Source organism: Eptatretus burgeri, chromosome 1 (genome assembly GCF_056783735.1).
Source record: "Eptatretus burgeri isolate ZD-2024b chromosome 1, Ebu_testis_v1, whole genome shotgun sequence".
NCBI lineage: Eukaryota > Metazoa > Chordata > Myxini > Myxiniformes > Myxinidae > Eptatretus > Eptatretus burgeri.
This window is the reverse complement of record NC_140961.1, coordinates 126,971,835-126,991,084: the sequence shown is the minus strand read 5'-3', so window position 1 is coordinate 126,991,084 and position 19,250 is coordinate 126,971,835. Positions and strand designations below refer to the sequence as shown.

Sequence of the window (19,250 nt, the reverse complement as noted above, 5' to 3'; positions counted from 1 at the left end):
GTGCTCCCCCTCTAGTTATTACTGTTGAGCTCATCAGGGGGAGGTCAGATTTTGGAGAGGGTTTTTTGGGATGGTCAAAAAGAGTTTCCCTTTTCCCCATCACTTACATGTAAAACTGAGGGAGTTTGGGGAAAAATGTCCCACAACTCATTTTCCAACTCCAAAGGAGACAGGCAGGCAAAGACAAAATGACAAGGGTGTTGAACACCTTATTGTGTCATTTTAGTGCATTCCCCACAACTCAACTCCATTTGGATTTGGATGATGATCTTGACAAATCTTGTCAATATAAAGTTGAGAAATAATCTTTCAAATGCACCAAAACCACATTGTCGTTTCTCATTTAATTTTTTTGTTACTGACAGTTTGAATTTGGGATGGTAATTTTTGGACATGGTGGACAATACAACGATGTTTATACAAATTAGCATTACAGAGTAATCCTTTTTCTTTTGAAAGTGCCACACAAATCACTCCATATTTATGTAAATAAATGGCCAACCTGTTATGTTGGAGAACTCGCCAGGAGCGCAAGGAATGCAATCAAAACAGCAAAAAGGTTCTCCTTTTTGGGAAACTCTACGTGTACCCGGTATGCAGGGTTCACTGCAAATTGAAGAAGGAACCTACAATGAACAAAGATACAACGCATTTTATCTTGTCACATAACTTTCATTGATAATGATGATGCCACCCACCTCCATATTGCTTCCATTTTGAAAAATGGAAATGTCTTTTCTAAATGCCACCCTTTCAAAATATCTAATTCCTCCTCAAAATGTCAGGATGAGAGGCCTAATTCTGTTATGCTTTGAAAACTCCTCTTCAGTTTAGTGATGATCATCATCCTTTGCTCCACCCAGAGATATGTTTTCTCCCTCCACTAATTGTAAAACTTGCATGAATCACATAATCACTTTCATGGACAGGCTGTGGCACATTTCTTGTTTAAGATCTGCATTAAATATGTACCTTTACTCAACAATATAGAACATGGGTCTCAATGAATAAAAGTCTCACATTCTCACTATGTCCCCTTATAAGGACAATGTACGATGTCATATTCAAAGTGAACTACAGATGCATACACCCCTACTCATGTGTGGTTAACCATTGGGAGAGGGGCAGTCTCTGGAACTCCTTGCCTGATTATATGTCATTAACTGTCTTGGGAAGTGCATATCTCACTTGTTCTCTTTTTTCTTCTTCTCAGTGCAATATATATATATATATATATATATATATATATATATATATTCTTTTTTTCAGTTCAAAATCGCAGGTAACACCTTCAATCAAAGTGGTATAAGATTTACTTCCTTACTTTTTAGGTCATAGGACAGCTTTTCATTTGCCTTCTTCAAGGGAGTGGAACCGCGGGCCTTCTGAGTTGCCAGAATCTTTTGGCGGACTGTTTGTGCAGGCATGTTTAGTTCTTAAGCTTTAGATATATATATTTTGAGAGAAAATATAGAAATGCATTTTCTTTTCTTTCTTTACCTGTCAAGATAATCAATTTATGTGGCATGTCTTTGACTGTTGTGAGTATCTTGTCTATAAAACTTTTTCCTTTTTTCATTCTCTCTCTCTCTCTCTCTCTCTCTCTCTCTCTCTCTCTCTCTCTCTCTCTCTCTCTCTCTCTCTCTCTCTCTCTCTCTCTCTCTCTCTCTCTCTCTCTCTCTCTCTCTCTCTCTCTCTCTCTCTCTCTCCCTCTCTCTCTCTCTCTCTCTCTCTCTCTCTCTCTCTCTCTCTCTCTCTCTCTCATTATTTTCTCCTTCCCTTTATCTTCCCTCCTCATTTTTTCCTCTTTCTCCACTTCTCTTCTCTCCTTTTACCTTTGCAAACAATAATTGTGTGCACTTCATTTTCTTTTTGTTTGCACAACTCTCTCTCTCTGCTTTTCCTCCACCTTCTCTTCCTCCTCCTTTCTCTGTGTGTGTCTCCATCTCCCTCTATTTCCCCATATTCTCAAGCACAGACATCACCCAAATCAAGAAAGATGCCTGGCTCATGACATTTCTGCAACATTCTCAGAATCTATACAACCTTAAATGTGGTTTTATGGTTTGAGGATAATTATGGGGCAGAGCAAATTGTGACCCTTGCCTTGTTGTTATTGTTGTTCCATGTAATTGATTTTTCATGAATACGAAGTTGATGTTGTGAATTGATTGTTGAATCAAAATCACCAATGACCTGAAACTGCACATTCCCAGCTGAGCCAACTTGCCAGTTGAGCAGCTCAAAAGTAGCAGGTGGATCTCCATTTTCATCAAATCTTAGGTGATCACCCATTTTGGTTTGAAAGTATACATTCTGAATGTATAGTAGCAGCTTGGATGCAAGGGAGGAACAATTCTTGATTAAGACAAAATATATATTCTTTTAATCCTGATATTTCTCATTGTATATTGTTTTTGTTTTTTTAAACATCCAGTGACATATGTCTATCCTTGTTACCTCTGATTTGATATTTAATGCTCTTGTTGGTTGGAGGTACAACATTCCAAATAAAAAAATTATACAGGAAAGAAGTCTCTTTTGTGAGCCTTCCTAACTGTCGAAAAATGTTTTGTGGGTCAGTTAAGTTATACACAGCAAAAGTTTATTCCTTTTGGTTTCATCAAAGCGATTGAAGAACATCAAAAGCAACATTTAATGAAACATTTAAATTGACAAAGAAGAACAACTTATTATCATACTGGCATTATATTGACATTGTTATGTTTAAAAAAATATATATTGTTGCGGATTCGCACCCGCCGGCGTGCGAACGGCCACGTAACTCGAATCGTGGCACGTCGCCCACCGGACGGACAATCCCGTCGTGACCCTCTCGGACTAACGCCGGGAACTAGTCACGGGTGGACCTTTCGGCCTCACCACGATCGTGCCAATCGGCCCCCGCGTGGGATAGGGTTGCTCGCCAAATTCGACCTACCTAAGTACCCACACGGAGGGTAGACCGGGCGATCGCACCTCGCCGCAGGTCGACTTCGGACACGGGCCACTTTAAGCGACCCGTTCCGTACTATCGGGATAACCGAGCGGTGTTATCGTCGGCCTCGACGGTTCGATTAATTATCGGGCGTTTTAGCCCACGACCAACCCTTTACGTGAAGTAAGATGGAGATTCAATAAAGGAAAAGACGAAGCGAAGCGGGAAAACAGTTCAACATAAAGCACATTTATTTCACGATGAACGGAAAGCACACATATACAATTACACCAAAAGCAAATGTAAAAGAAGAAGGAAAACAACATTACACAAAAAGCAAATATAAAAGAGAAACACAATGCAGATCTATTACCGACTACGCGAGCACACGGCAACACTTATGCAGTTTTACTTCACAGACGGCGCCGACAACACATATACCCAAAGCAAAAGAAAAGGACCACCCTCAAGGATGAGGCGGGCCTGGGGCCGAGACCGCGTCGGGCCTACCCGTCTGGTGATGAGCCGCGAAATGGCGCTGGCGCCCCGACTCCGCGGGCCTCGCTGGGACTGCCTGGTATGGGGTGGGGACAGGGCCCCCTTCTCGCACTATCTCAGCGCGGGGGGAAACAGGAGGGGGTTGTTGATGCTCGGGGGATGGAGGATATCTCCCTGTCTCGGGTCCCGCGACGAGCGTCTCCACCACGACCTCGGTCGCGCCACCGGCCTCTCCCTCCGCAGCTCCCCGACTCCGACACGAGCACCCCCTCGACCGCCTTCGCCGCCGCCACCCCTCCACAGCTCCGTCCTCTTCACTCTGACTACTACCACTTCTTCCCAGCTCCACCGACAACTCCCCTTGACTGCGAACTGTGGTCGTTTATATCCCCCGTGGCCTCGCTCCTTCACCTTCGACCCTTTACCTCCGACCTTTCACCTTTAACTGGCTCCCCATTGGACCGAGGAAAAGTGGGCGTGAATCCTTTTTGATCCATGAATTTGCATATAGCGACCACACTCCAACGTACCTGGAGGCGGGGCCAAATCGCCCCACGCTCACCGATAGGACGGAACAGAAGTGGGCGTGAGTCGTTTTTGATCCGTTTTCTTCGGAAAGGCCGTGCCTCTGCACCCGCTGCTCAGTGCGCGCCCTGCATGAGTCCAGTATCGGTGCCCACAAGTGGCGCGGGAATAGTGGTGATGCGATGGTTGCGAGGGCGAGTTGTGACGGTAAAGGTCGTGGCTGTTGTTGTGAAGCGGCGTTACGGTTGGTGGTTGTTGTGTGATGGCTGTTGAGACGTGGTTGGTGGTGGTAGTAATGGCGGCTGGTCCAAAATAAAGATAGTAAAAGAAAAACGGCTATCCTGAAGGGTCGCAGCCCGAGTGAATGACATTTATTCCCTCTAAACAACGGGTTTGGGCCTAACTACACAGATACTTACCGAGATATCTCACCTAAGGGACCTGAATGGTGGTTTGCGAATTTCGTCAACCACAACACTATACATATATATATATATATATATATATATATATATATATATATATATATATATATATATATATATATATATGTATATATATATATATATATATATATATATATATATATATATATATATATATATATATATATATATATATATATATTGTTACGGATTTCAGAATCCGATCCGACGAATATATTCCAACGTCCAGGTCCTCAGATAGTTATTTCCCTCAATGCATGTCCAGGATAGACCCATCCCCATGTCCTGTGGGATTCTAAATGTGATGCGTTGAGAAGGGTAAAGAATAGATCCCCTCTCTTATGGGAAGCTTTTTCTCTTTACGACAGACACATTCATGCACATGAGATAGCCGTTTGTTTTACCGACGCCCGCCTTTTTCCCTCGACGTTTGGACACCCCGTTCCGCGGCTCTATGGACGCCAACTGCTTTTTGTTTATGTCGGGCTGAACAGTGAGGTAATAATTGTTGTTGACAGTTTTATGAGCGCTTCACGTTTGTGCTCGGTAATTCTGACAAATGGCTGCTTTTTGCTCGCCCAGCACCACAGGCATGGCCTCATAAGCGAGAAATAACCGCGGGACATGCGGGTTGCCACGTTAACAGTGCATAAGTGGGGCGGGTGGATTTGGGGGGGAGTCTGTGCCGACGAGACAGGCCGCCTATAAAAAGAGGGAGAGGTCCATTCTTGGGAGTGGCGCACGCGCGGTCAGTCGACAATGAGTGAGGCACGGGTTAGTCGACAACTAGTGAGGCACATGTCAGTCAATAATGAGTGAGGCACGGGTCAGTCGACAACAAGTCAGTTTGTCAGTCATTTGGCATCAGTTTGTCGTTCCAGTCAGATGGCTGCTTCATCGTTCCAATCAGACGGTCGCTTCCTCACTCCAGTCAGACGGCTGCTTCATCGTTCCATTCAGATGGCTGCTTTGTCGTTCCAGTCAGACGGCCGCTTCATCGTTCCAGTCAGATGGCTGCTTCATCATTCCAGTCAGACGGCCACTTCATCGTTCCAGTCAGACGGCCGCTTCATTGTTCCAGTCAGACGGCTGCTTCATCGTTCCAGTCAGACGGCCACTTCATCGTTCCAGTCAGACAGTTGCTTCCTCCGTGCCGGTCAGATGGCTGCTTCGTCGGTTCCAGTCAGACGGTCGCTCTTGGCATAACTGTTTCTTGCGGGTGACGTCGACTGGCATTCAGCCTGTTTGCGAGTGGGAGCATGGCAAGGCTGGGTGCTGGTGACGGATAAGGCACGCTCACACATTTCAGGACGTTTTTATAAGACGGATGACTTCTCTTTGGTGAGCAAGATGATTCTTCTTCCCCCCATGAATGATCTCCTGGGTACCCTTGTCCATGTTTAATTAAGTCAATCACTGATAAGCATCTGCTCTCTGTCTTTTCCTCTCACTTTGATTGATTTTGCCTGATTAATTATTTATTTGCTTGCAATCATTTTGATTGATTTGGAAATTATTTATTTTTGCCACACGGAAATAAAAAGTTCTTTTTATTTATAAATTGTCTTCTTCATAAATTGCTTGTTGACATTCCAACCTGTCTGTGATTGTCCTTTCCTTCCATTGATCCAGCATTTTCCGAACCTGGATAGGCTGGAAGGTAATTACCACACGACTTGAACAATAACAGTCACCAAGCACCAGCGGTTAAACGCTTGGCCGCCCTAATTAAAGCCGCTGTCACACCATGACGTTTTAGCCAGTGTATGGCAACGTATAAAAATGGATGTAAAACGCTGACGTACGCTGAACTATTGATGTTTTTTTTCAGTTTTTGGCGTATTCATAACGAGTTGGATGGATGCATAATGTGTTAGTAACCTACACAGAGCGTTTCGATAACATATATATATATATATATATATATATATATATATATATATATATATATATATATATATATATATATATATATATATATATATTATACCAACGAATGCTTTGCGTGTTGTTGGCGTTCACAACCTATGCCCAACGAAGGTCTAACGTATGCATAGCGTGGCAGCGTATCACCGACGATCACATGGCGTAGCCTATTAAAAGGCTGCCGTTCGACGAGTCAAATCATAACCGCACTAGAGATCAAAGTGTCAAGGCCCTGACACACCTTGACGTTTTAGCCAGCGTATGCCGCCGTATGAAAAATTTGCCGAATACGCAGGCACACGTCGAATACGTTATGGGTAAGTTTTGTACACGTTTAGAGCACGCTGAAGCACGCTGGCTTACATCGTAGTACGCCGAGCACGTCGACAAATTTTAAGCATGCTCAAAATTTTTCGACGTATGCCAGTGTATGACTCACATGTTCCGCATATGCTGGCCATAAGTTGTAGGCACGTTATGCGATCGTTGACACACGTCAACACACGTTACTTGCAAGTTACTCATAAGTCGAAACATGTCGAGGTAATGTTTAGTGTACCCGAACCTTATTTCTAACCTATGAGTAACGTGTTGTAGGCACGTTACGCGATCGTTGACACAGGTCGACACACGTTACTTGTAAGTTACTCATAAGTAGAAACACGTCGAGGTAATGTTTAGCGTCAGTGTGCCAGACTCCATGTTTTTTTTTTGTTTTTTTTCGGCATGACGGTGATGTTGACAATTCGATTTCTCGTGCGGTTATAATATAATATAATTAATAGGCTTATTCATTTTCTCTCTCTGTCTGTCTCTCCCACAATAATCTACGCTTGCCCACATCACCACAATCGCTACAAACACTTCAAACACGACGCCACAATCATTCAAACACCTCAGCACAACCGCTACGAATGCTGCAACCACATTCAGCACCCCGGACACCAGCCAATGTCCTGTGAGGATATCGGGGAACCATGGACGCTGCCTACTGTATCAGATACTTATGTTCAGAACGTTTTCTGCATGTAGCTCGAAGCGCAAGCGAGTAGTGGAATCTGTTCAGCATCGCCGAGATAGCTCTGGTGCTCCATTCAATCACAACCCCCATTTGGTATCCACCGCATGTTGATGGCCGTAAAGCGCTCCCAGAAACCGGCATCCCATGTTAAGCTCAGAGCTCCATCACATGGCTGAGTTCGGGGGCGAATGAGGCCATTTTGGCTTTGGAGCCTCGCAGGGGACGGGCTACTTCTTGAGAAAGCATACGTGCACCAATGGGAGCACTGGAAAATGCCGACCCACCGTCCTAATCAGACTTTGGGCTCTTCCTTTGTCACATGTCTATAAAACACACTGCCAAGTCACGAAGTGACAGAGTTTTGAGTCAGAAGTAGTTTCTGAGTAATCATTAAGGGCTGAGGAAGTGCTGAGGTCTGGGTGTTGTGTGCTGATTAAGAAGAGGAGGGTTTTGGCTTGATCAGCGGCATGAGGAGGAAGGCGGAATGGAATAGGCAGTGCAAAGCAGTGGGTGAATGAGAGGGTGGAATGACATACCGATCATAGACCGTGAGCATTTACATTTACAGACCATCATTTTCGTCATTGATAAACTTTACTCTTACACGTTCTGTGTCTTATCTTTTGTCTCGTCTGCTGTAGACACACAAGCACTCAAAGAGCAACCTTACAGACACGCACCTCTTTTCATTTTTCCCTTCTCTGCACCCCCACCTACACCTCCTTTGCATCTCCTCACTCAACCACCTTAGACACCCCCAGTTTTCTTACCTCCTTCCGCTCCGAAGTGACTGTGAAGCATGCGCCCATTGGCCGCGCAGGGTATGATGGAGGTCGCAATCAACTCAAACTGTCTCGATATTTCTTGCTACTCTAATTTCGTTCGGAATGAATCTGATGACACCTGTCATCTTTGTATAAGATAAGATTGCTGAAGTATTAGATCAGGTTGCTGCACTATGTCCTCTTTTTGTATGAAACTGGTTTTCTTTTGCCACACCTCACAAATCCTTGCTTTCCCCTGCTGCATGTTTTGCTTGATTAAAACCTTTTATCGTGCCACATGTCTCTCTCTCTCTCTGTCTCTCTCTCTCTCTCTCTCTCTCTCTCTCTCTCTCTCTCTCTCTCTCTCTCTCTCTCTCTCTCTCTCTCTCTCTCTCTCTCTCTCTCTCTCTCTCTCTCTCTCTCTCTCTCTCTCTCTCTCTCTCTCTCTCTCTCTCTCTCTCTCTCTCTCTCTCTCTCTCTCTCTCTCTCTCTCTCTCTCTCTCTCTCTCTCTCTCTCTCTCTCTTTTTTTAACTGGGAAGTTCTGCCCAACAAATTTGCTCTGATGAGCTGGTGCCATTTCCACCAGAAATGGTAACACGTGAAGTCATGTAACCCTGCCCGGATTGGCAGTACCAATCGGTGTTCATGGTTGCTTAGCAACCCACTGGTGCATGGAGTTATCTGTGCCCGACAGCCTCAGGACTGGGCATACGGAGGGACCCATGTGCGTCCTCTTGTGAGAAGACTCAAACCCCGGATCTGTTACAATATTGAAATAATATTACATTTCAAGCAAGTGAAATATTATTGGATAAAGAAAATTATACAAAGGAGAATAAAAACCTTACTTTCATTAAACACTCACCTGCCAAGGTTTAAAGTCACGAATGCTTGGACAAGTGTTGTTTATAAAGAGGCTCGAACTTGGTAAACACTCAGACAAATTTTGTAAGGCATGTGCGAAACTGTACACAGCCAGGTACACATTATAAGCAACCCTAATCTGGGAAACATCTGTAAAACTGCCATTTTCACGAACCAATTTTTCAACACCAGTACAGGCTGTTCTTGCATTGTCATCCGTATTCCAAGTGCAATTGAATTGGGTTTCCCAAAAATTGTGAATGAAACTTTTGATTTCACTTGGATATGATTCAGGTGAAAGGGGCATATTAGAATTACTGTCTTTCTTTAAATTTCTCTTCTTCGTCCTCAGAGTTGATTCAGTTATATAACTCTTTCTTGGTTTGACAAAAATGGCTCTTGATGTTGAAATGTTTGGTTTAACTGAACTTTCACACATATACTTTGAAGTACATGTGTTCAATAAAGTAAATGTGCTGAAGCTTGCAATTGTGGAATTCAATAAAACATTTCTGTAATATAATAAAAGAAGTTGTTTTGATGCAAGGCCTGTTTGGACTCCTGCAAAGTCATTCCTTTCTGTTTTTAATTGGGCTGCACCTCGATGACCATTGTCTGCCTTTATATTGCGTTGAGGCCTGAGGTGCATCAGTAATTCTTGAAATCCAGGAATTATCCCTCTGCGTAAAGCAAACCCAATTGTCCCACGAAAAATGTGACTGAACTTCGGAATGGCAATGAGTGATGATGATACCCAAGCTTCGCTGGCCATCCAGGTTTTACCTGTGACATTATGTTTCAACAGCTCCACTGTCAACCCCAATAAATTTCTATCTGCTGCAAAAACTAAGATGATTGTGGCTTTTGTTTCTTCTATCAATGTACCTGCAAAAAGGTGACATTGTTTCCGATGACATAAAGGTTTCAGTGATAGTTCTGGTTATATTTTAGATTGATAATGGTTTTCTACTCTCGCTCTTCCATAACTTTATTAAAAGAACGAATTAGAAATTTCTAAAGATGACGATAAAACATGTTTTCTTACCAAGACCCTTATTGTTGGAAATGTTATTTTCTTCAGTGAGCATCTTGCGAAAAGCAATGCATATTCCTGTTTCTTCAGCTTCATACATAAACTGATCAATTCCTTGCTTTCCATAGTCCCTGTTTATTTCTAAGGTGCCCATGTATAGCCATCCAAAGTAAGTCACCAACTGGGCAAAAGCAATGGCTTGGAAAGTATCACTGGGAGTTGTACGCAGAAAAGACGGAAACTCCTTTTTATCACTCAGACATTTGCACGATGCAAAGTGACTTATCTGAATAAAGATATCGAAGTTACAATGAATGAAAAAATACGGAGTTACATTCATACTTTTCTTCCAAAGATGATTCCAAATTCTAGTTTTGTATTTTTAATTAATTTTCTGAAATTTGTAGAATTTGTTTTTCATTTGGAAGTTGTGGGTTACGATGTCTAAACAAAGATGGAAAAAGTCTGATTTCGTGCTGTTTAATTCCAGGCAATAAGGTAACATTAGGTGAAAAATTTTGAAGGGGTGTAGACTTTCTCTAGGCACTGTAAAAAAACAAAACAAATATACACTCCTCCTCCTCTTCCTTCATATGCAGCACATGGCTGCGGGTAGCATCACTGGCTGTGGGTGCAGCTATGTCTTTGATGCTGTGCCCCTTTACCAGTGCATTGGTCCTCATTTTGCCAACCTCTGAAGTTTGACAGGTTGAGTCAACCCGACCTGGTGTTAATTCAATGGTGGACAGGGGCTCAAACTCAGGACTCTGAGATAACGAGCCAGCTACCCTCACCGCTAAGCCAACACCAGGCTTCCAAATATACATTACCAGAGGGACTCCAGCCACAAGCGTCATGCGTGGGACAGAATCAAATATTCTGAGCGCAGAGGAGACAAGTGATACTACCGTAAGGTGAGTGACAACCTACATAATGCATCTTGGAACCCTCATGAGGAATAGGAGAAGAAACTTGACAGACAAGTGATTGACAGATAAAGCTGAAGCATTCAACAAATTCTTCAGTAATGTGTTCACCAATGAAGACTTCAATTGTATGCCTCTGCTGATTGGCAGTTCAACCAGGCACACCTCAAAAACATGAAGATCACATCAACTATCATTGGTATCTCCCACGGTGAGGCTGAGTATTTGGGCCTCTCACTCTCTCACCGCAGGCAGGTCAGTCGTCTTTCTGTCTTCTCCTGTCTCCTCTCCGGTCTCGTCTCCCCTGCTCTGTCTTCAATATGTCCCCTCCATATTTCCGCAGGGCGCTCAAGGTCCGCCAGCATCCCCCTTCTGGTAAAACTACCAAAATCATGGATCACTGCTCACCTTCACTCTTTCATTCCTCTTTTTTTTCCCGCCTTTGGAATAAACTCCCACACTCTCTTCAATCCCATTCTTCCCTCTCGGCCATCAAAACAGCTGTTCATCACCATCTCACATCTTCCAACATCCAAATCCTCGATCTTTTCTACCCACGTTAATCCACCCCAAACCCACCTTCAAATTCGCTGCTTCCCTTCCTGAAAGTCCCTGTCATGTCCACCTTGTACACCCAGTGTTCCCAACCCATCCCTCTCCCCTCCATAGATCTTCTCGTGTCTCTGTTCCCCACTGTTTTGTCCTTCCCTCTCCTGCCCCTCTTGTCTCATGCCTCCCCCCCCCTTTGCTGTGCATTGTGTGTTTGCTCTCATACGAGCCTTGGCAATGTATACAATTTTTTTTTTTTAAATGCTGATATATTGTGGAGAAATGCTGCATGACATAGAGTATTAAAGGGTACCACTGCACTTCAGAGTATCATGATTAAACTGATTATGTAGCAAAAACAAAAGCAAAACATTTTTCTCAAATGCTCCCGAAGAATAAATACAGATCATTATTTTGCGAGGATTACTCTCTTATGATATCTCTGTGAATGATTATTTTATTTTGAAGTTTGCAAGCCTTCTAACGTATTAATGATGAAATGCAAATTATGACTGTTCAAGGGTTGAAAAGAATGGTATTTCACAAGGTGTGTGAACATTTGTTATCCAGTTTATAAGTTTTAAACGACACAACAATTACCTGTGGAGTAAAAGCGAGTGCTGTCATCCGTGCCATTGCAACTGAGCGTGCAGATGTACTTTCACCAATCACTCCATGTGGTTTGCAGGGGATGTCAATATCATCTCCAATAATCTCTCCTACAAAGTTTAAAGATGCTTTTATAACTCTGTGTATATTCAGACATGAATCATAGATCACATAACCAAGTGTTATGTTTGGAAGCAGCAAATCATTTTTATTAATTTCTTCAATTGCAAAAATCATGCTCAGGAGATGACGGAACTTCCTTATGCTGAAACTGAGATTCCAGTGTTATTTACTGTCATATAAGTTCCATCACATGGAACTTCAATGCAGAACGAGGCCAGTAGACCATCAAAGCCTGTCCTATGGTTGCTAACACATGACTGTTCGTCCATGCAATATCCTCTTAAAATGATGTGTCAAGGAAGGAAAGAGTACGCACAATTGTAAAAGTCTTTGGTGTTGAGAGGGAAAGTTCTGATGTCATGTGTAATGCTGGCCTATCTTTATGGTCTGGAAATGGTGGCACTGACAGAGAAGCAATAACAGGCACTGCAGGTTTGCAAGAACAACTGTGTCAGGAGGATTGCAGAAGTGAAGAGGGTGGATAGGACGACGATAGATGAACATAAAGAGGAGATTGGTATGCAGATGAACTTGGCTGGGAGATTTGTGAAATGCCATACACTTGGGGCGGATGGGGGAAGAGAGAAGGGTAAAGAGAGCAGATAAGTTGAGGAAGCAAGGTCGGAGGAAAAGACATCGACTGCAGTTGAGATTGGAGGACTGTGTCAGGAGGGATATCAGCAAGGCAGGGATGGTCGAAGAGTGGAGAAAGTTGGCTGAGGACAGAGGCAAGTGGAGGAGGATTGTGGTCAAGGCAGGGCAGAAGCTTGGTACCATTGGACCTCACCCCTTATGAAGTGAAGATGCACAGAAGAAGAAAAAGAAGAAGAAGAAGAAGAAGAAGAAGAAGAAGAAGAAGAAGAAGAAGAAGAAGAAGGTATGACTGAAGGAGTTTGAACTGCTGACCTCTCAGGATCAGAACAGATGTTCTGATTAGTAAGACACCAAGTCTGGTAAATTAAAATGCTTGTGATGTTATGTGATTCAATTGCTTTTGATGTGATTGACACACTGGCATTCAATATTATAGATACCTAAATGTGACTTAGTCAGTGTGTGTGTCTCCTCCATAAATCCAAAACCATGAAACCTTGTGGCCTGAAAATTTGCATGCATTCGAAGGGAACTCCAGGAGAGTGCAAGAATGAAAATTGGGTGTTTGGGTTGATTTAAACCCCCCTTTTGAAGATTATTAATGGCCATATTTCATTATCCTTTTGCAAGGCTCATCGATGGTCACCTTGCTGTCCATCGCTGGGGTCTTAATTGGCCATATTTATTTTTGCCCTGCTCAACAATGCATTGACTTATAACAGGCCTTAACAGTTTCTTAAGGATAAAACACTCAAAATTTTTTTCACTTTCTTCACTCATATCATTAAATTCCTCAGCCTCATACATTTGAATTGCTCGTAAACGCCTGGAGACGCAAGTGTCCTTGGCTTTAATTCATTTCCATACACACAATAACCTCCAGAATCTCTTAACCCTTAACCTTTTTGTGTGATCTTATTTCATTATCCACCCATCGCTTTGACATTGAGAGATAGTAAAAAAAGATCATGTACACATTTCATATTAACTGACTGTGTAGGCCAGGCAGTGCCATGAGGTGCCTTGGGTGGTGCCTCACCTGCTGAAAATGGGAAATTTCATTTTTGGACATCACTTTGTTTAACCTTTTTGTGCAATCTGCTTTCATTATTCAACCATCACTTCGACATCAATACATATAAAACTAGATCGGCCAAAGGATTCGACGTATGCAATTGTGTCGCTTTAATGAAGCCACCTTTGACATCATCAAACAAAAATCACACTTGTTGCACTTGGTGAGTATGCCTATGTTTATGCTGGCCTATCTTTATGGTCTGGAAAATGGTGGCATATCTTTGTGAGTTTTAAAGCAAAATAAACTTGATAACACCCGATTTCCAAGTCGTTTGACCTACCAACATGTTTTCTAAATTACAGAGCTAAATATTTTTCAACGTGTCACACAACGATTAGCAGCTGTTTAAAAAGACTAATGTTTATGCACATCTCCTTGAAACGTCCATAATGCAACATTGCTTTTTCTTAATTTGCATGTTGAATTCTCCCAAAATAAGGGCGAAAGCTGCTCAATGTTTTTGGGGTGTATACAGTTTGTGGTATCGTCGATAATCACAGTCTCCAATCAGCCATTGCTGCTTACCAAATAATTGCCGATATCAGCCGTGTGTGTATGTGTGTGTGCGTGCGTGTGCGTGTGCGTGTGCGCGTGCGCGTGAGAGAGAGAGAGAGAGAGAGAGAGAGAGAGAGAGAGAGAGAGAGAGAGAGAGAGAGAGAGAGAGAGAGAGAGAGAGAGAGAATATTGCTACAGTTGTGGAGGTAGATGGGGGAATTTAATAGGAAAGCTCGGAATGAATAGAGTTGTTTGGTCCGTTGCAGTGTCGGAGACATATCAATGTAATTAAGTAGGGAGACTGTGAGTTTAATTATGAATCGTCACCATACAGAGTGTGGTGCCATGTTAATTCGATAGGGATTAAGGATAAATTGCCCCCCCTGTGACTTTTCACTGTTTTTGTTTTACAAACCATGGAAGAATTGCGTTTTTATAACATGACCAAGTAGGAAGAAGCCCCATTTACAAGGGTGATGTCAGGTGAAGTCAAACCCCCGAGGCTGATGATTGATGGGCCTGATATCAGAAGCTCGTCAAATGTGCAGAGCGGGCAGAGGCCCCGCCTTTCTGGGTTTCATGCGAGCAAGCCACGCACCAGAGGTGAAGGCAGAATATCAAATTGGACAGAGAGTTGAGTTGAGTGGAGGAACGCATGAGTGCAGTCAGGGGCGCACGTGGTGGAGAGAAAGCGTAGCTCGGAGATGGCCTGTAAGAACAGGGCTCTACGACTGGCTTTCCTTCAACGCATGAAGAAGACAGCACGATTCCCGAATTCGTGCTGAGGCGATTTGTCTCGCGTAAGACACTGGCGTTTGACTCTTGTCTGGTCATGAGGAACAGATAGATCCCAATCCTCGTGTAAATCAAATAGTGGGTTGGTGAGGACGATCGATGTACGAAACAGCTGCATGGCGTCTCTGAGCCTTGGTGTTGAATACCGCTCATGAATTGCCTGACGAATGTTCCTGCTGCAAGAGAGTGACTTGGCGCCATTTTGCAAGCATCAAAACATGCAAATAGAACCGCCTTAATTCCACTTTCCACAAAGACTATCTCTGAACAAAGCTAAGTGCCAGAATAAAGGAAGGATTTTCTTTTATTTTGCTTCCCCTTGTCTGTGTTTAAATCTGTGTGTTGAGGCGCCTCAATTTGGATTTTAGGATAAATTTACCTCACATATTATTTCATCCTGATTATTGTCCTTTGTAAATATTTGTCTATTTTCATTAAATCTGTTCATTTTAAGTGCCTGTCAGTGTATTTGTCGTGGGGTTCAAGTGTAATCCTCCCTGTGCATCCATTATGTGCCCCCGACGCCCTGCCATTGCCCCATGCCTTTTCAGCACACGTGATAATCTCCGAGGATCAACGTGTCTGCCTCATAATAAGGAAAGACCTCTTGACCATCCGGGCTGGCGGTGTTCACCGTCCGTCACTACAATTTGGGGTCGGGGGTTTAACCTTGGCCGCCTGTGCCGCGACAATATGTTGTTCAGAAAGCATAACATTTTCTCTCTAACTACACTCACCCCCACCCCATCTCTTTTTCCTTTTTTCATTCTCTGTCTCTCTGTCTCTCTCTCTCTCTCTCTCTCTCTCTCTCTCTCTCTCTCTCTCTCTCTCTCTCTCTCTCTCTCTCTCTCTCTCTCTCTCTCTCTCTCTCTCTGTCTCTCTCTCTCTCTCTCTCTCTCTCTCTCTCTCTCTCTCTCTCTCTCTCTCTCTCTCCCCCTCTCTCTCTCTCTCGCCCCCTGCTGGCTGTTGGTGAGTCGAGTGGAGTGTCATGGCAGCTGTGTGGTCTTGGTGAGCTGTGATCTGCCCTTTTTTCACCTTCCTATCCCCTTTCGCATCGTTTTTCACCTCCCTTCCTTTGTTTCCTTCTACGCATCGTTATTTGTGCTCCCACCCTCCCCTCTTCCCTCTCCTCTTCGTGAGACCTCGCGCTCTGGCCTTCCCTCGCGCTGTAGTCACCCCACCCCGCCCATCTGTCCTTGTTATTTCACGGTTTGGCCTTTGGTTCATCTCTTCCCCTCCCCATCCCCTAGTTTTCTCCTCGCATACCTTTTCCCTGAGATAGAGAGAAAGAGCCCACAGCTTCTTGTGGATAGCTTTTAGTTGGCAGCCCATCCTAGCCCTTCAACTGATTGTTTTCTTCCTCACTGTCGCTGTGTTTATTTCCTTTGGAAACCTGTCTCGGCTCGTATTTAATTACTTACTGCACGAGAGCAATCGCCCCTCCTCCCCCCTCCGAAACATGACTTCTTATTCCCGTTATTCGGCATTTGAAGCATTAACAAGAAAACATGGCATCGTCTGTGTCACACCCGACGACGTCAGCATCGAGGATCTCGTTATCACTTCGGGAAACATCGTCGGTACTGACAAAGTTCGTGCAGCCTCGCGAATGAACAAACATGTGGTAATCTTCGTGTCTGAGACAGAACTTGTTCACGAAATCGTATCGACCGGACTATCAACAGATGACGGACATTTCGTGCTCGTCTCCCCTCTGGACACACCGGCGTGAAGGTCATGATCTCGAACGCTCCTCCTTTCCTAAAGAATTATACACTGATCTCCGAATTATCTCGTTATGGTTCTGTGGTTTCTCAGATCACTATGTTACCTTTACGAAGCCAGGACGGTCGGACGAAACTTGTCATGTCTTTTCGGAGACAAGCTCATGTGGTGCTTCCTCCCTCTAACGCTGAAAGAACCTTGAACATCGTTTTCAAACTCAAAATTGATAATCATGATTACCAGGTCTAGGTAACCACTGACACCTTGAAATGTTTCGAATGTGGGAATTTCGGACACTTGAAACGATCTTACCCAAAGTCAACCTCGTCAACAGATGAAACAAACCCTGTCAACAAGAATATGTCTTCTTCTTCTTCTTCTTCTTCTTTCTCGACTGTGAAGGAAGCGATTCCCGTGTCCGGCAACAACCCCCAGTCCTCTCAGCCTGATCGTCTAAACAGCAAAACGAATGTTTGGGATGGTTTCTCCATCGTTTCATCAAGAAAGAGAAAAACTTTACCTGATGGTCGTTTAACCCAGAAGAAAGGAGCATTTACAAACGAGGAATCTGTCGGTAATGTTCCCGCAGTTGTGACTGACGTCACTCTCCAAGGCCTACCCGGAATGGACCCGGAATGGACCCCGACCCCGGTACCTCCGACCAACAAGTTCAGCCGACTTGCCGGTGAGGACAGAGACGTCTCTCTTTCAGAGACCACTTTACCTGTTATTGCAGTGAAGAAAACTATTTCACTCGTTAAAAACTCTCCTATTGAAAAGTCCATTGAAGGTGATACACAGACTACTAGTGATGATCCTGCTGTCACTTTGGTAAATGTTAACCCTGAATCCTTGTCAGCGGGAAATAGTGAAACAAATGTTAACCCTGTTACTGCTCCCATCTAATCACGTGGTGAAGCTGGAAACGCAGGAAATGTTAAAATGGATGTTTTACGAGAGACTCCCAAAGTACTATATACCTCCACGCCGTTGGAGGTCGATAACACCGTTACGGTCGAGGGAAGCGATATCGCTACATCCACTGATGGTGTTTCTGTTTCATCAACTCCCCCGATCATTTCCATTACTTCACCAGGAGATGTTCCCACAATGGAAGAGCACATAGACGTGGTAACCAGTGCAGATCCGTGTATCAATACTTACGACAGTATCGATATGCAGGACGGTACAATTTTGTGTGACTCGTAAACTAAAACCGACTCTGACGAATCTGACCTGGAGGAAGCAAACAGGAACAGTCAGGTGGAAACGGTGGAGAAGCTCACCAGTCAAAGTCCTTCCCCCTCTGAACAAATAAGACTCTTCTGACAAAATACATATCGGAAACGCAATATAAACCTGACGGAATACTTTCCACATCTATTGTCCTTCCTTGAGTGTGCTCAGGATATCGTACGTAAGCCTGACTTATTTGGTTTCCACCAGACACACTGTCACTGCTTAAAAAAACTGATTGCCAAGGCGAAAAGGGATCTTAATCAATTATCCTGCTTCTGATCTTATTCTTAGAAACCATTATTTTCCTCATGGCCCGTTTCAAGATTGGAACAATAAATGTTAATGGTGGTGGGAGTCCGCTCCGCAAGATCCAAATTAAACAGTTGGTAGAGGTCAACGGTCTCGACATAGCTTTGTTACAAGAGACCCATGCTGTCCGATCTGTTCAGGCTCAGTGGCGACGATTTATGGACAAGGAATGTTTCTTCAGTAACAACTCCACGTCGAAGGCAGACATCATGTTTGTCGAAGGGAAACATTTCCATCCGTCCTGCCTTAAATTTATGATTATTATTGATGGACACCTTGCCTCCGTGACCTTCTCTATCAATCAGATGAAGTTCACAATTCTTAATGTGTACGCTCTAAGCAAAAATGACGAGCAGATCTTCTTTTTTGCCGAATTGAGAAAATTCCTGCAAAAACTGGATTTGCAGACTTGTCTAATTATTGGTGGCGATTTTAACTGTGCTGTTAATGCTTCATTTGACCGGAACGGGCCGGAACCCCAACCATGTACCGCAAAACCTTTTGCAAACATCATTGCGAAATATAATCTTCATGATATTTGGTGCGTGCAGCACCCTTCTGATCAGTCTTACTCATGGTGTCGCTGTTTAAACAACCACATCTCACTTGCGAGGCTTGATCACATCTATGTCAATTCTCATTTATTACATGGAGTTTATAAATCCGATATCGTGTCTTCTGGTTTCACTGACCATTCCCTAGCTCGAGTCTTTATTCAACTCTCTAAACCATGTCCAGGGAGCTCTCACTGGAAATTCAATAACAGTTTACTCGAAAACCTCAACTTCATTC

The 19,250-nt window shown here is 43.6% G+C and overlaps 1 protein-coding gene and 1 long non-coding RNA gene across 3 annotated transcripts in view; one reads left to right on the top strand and one right to left on the bottom strand.

Moving 5' to 3' along the window:
* LOC147035377 (extracellular calcium-sensing receptor-like) overlaps positions 1–17,092 on the bottom strand; it is a 29,853-nt gene extending 12,761 nt beyond the window's left edge. For both annotated transcript variants that reach the window (XM_085897216.1, XM_085897227.1), the window contains exons 1-3: positions 17,017–17,092; positions 12,092–12,210; positions 503–626 (exon numbers count right to left, since the gene is read on the bottom strand). In XM_085897216.1, coding sequence (XP_085753342.1) covers positions 503–626; positions 12,092–12,210; positions 17,017–17,053 — 280 coding nt within the window. In that variant the 5' untranslated portion in view covers positions 17,054–17,092. The remainder of the gene's footprint in view (positions 1–502; positions 627–12,091; positions 12,211–17,016) is intronic.
* Positions 17,093–17,200: 108 nt separating this feature from the next.
* Positions 17,201–19,250, top strand: part of LOC147035376 (uncharacterized) — an 86,524-nt gene continuing 84,474 nt past the window's right edge. Inside the window, exon 1 of the long non-coding RNA XR_015062220.1 lies at positions 17,201–17,595. This is a non-coding gene — a long non-coding RNA (uncharacterized LOC147035376). The remainder of the gene's footprint in view (positions 17,596–19,250) is intronic.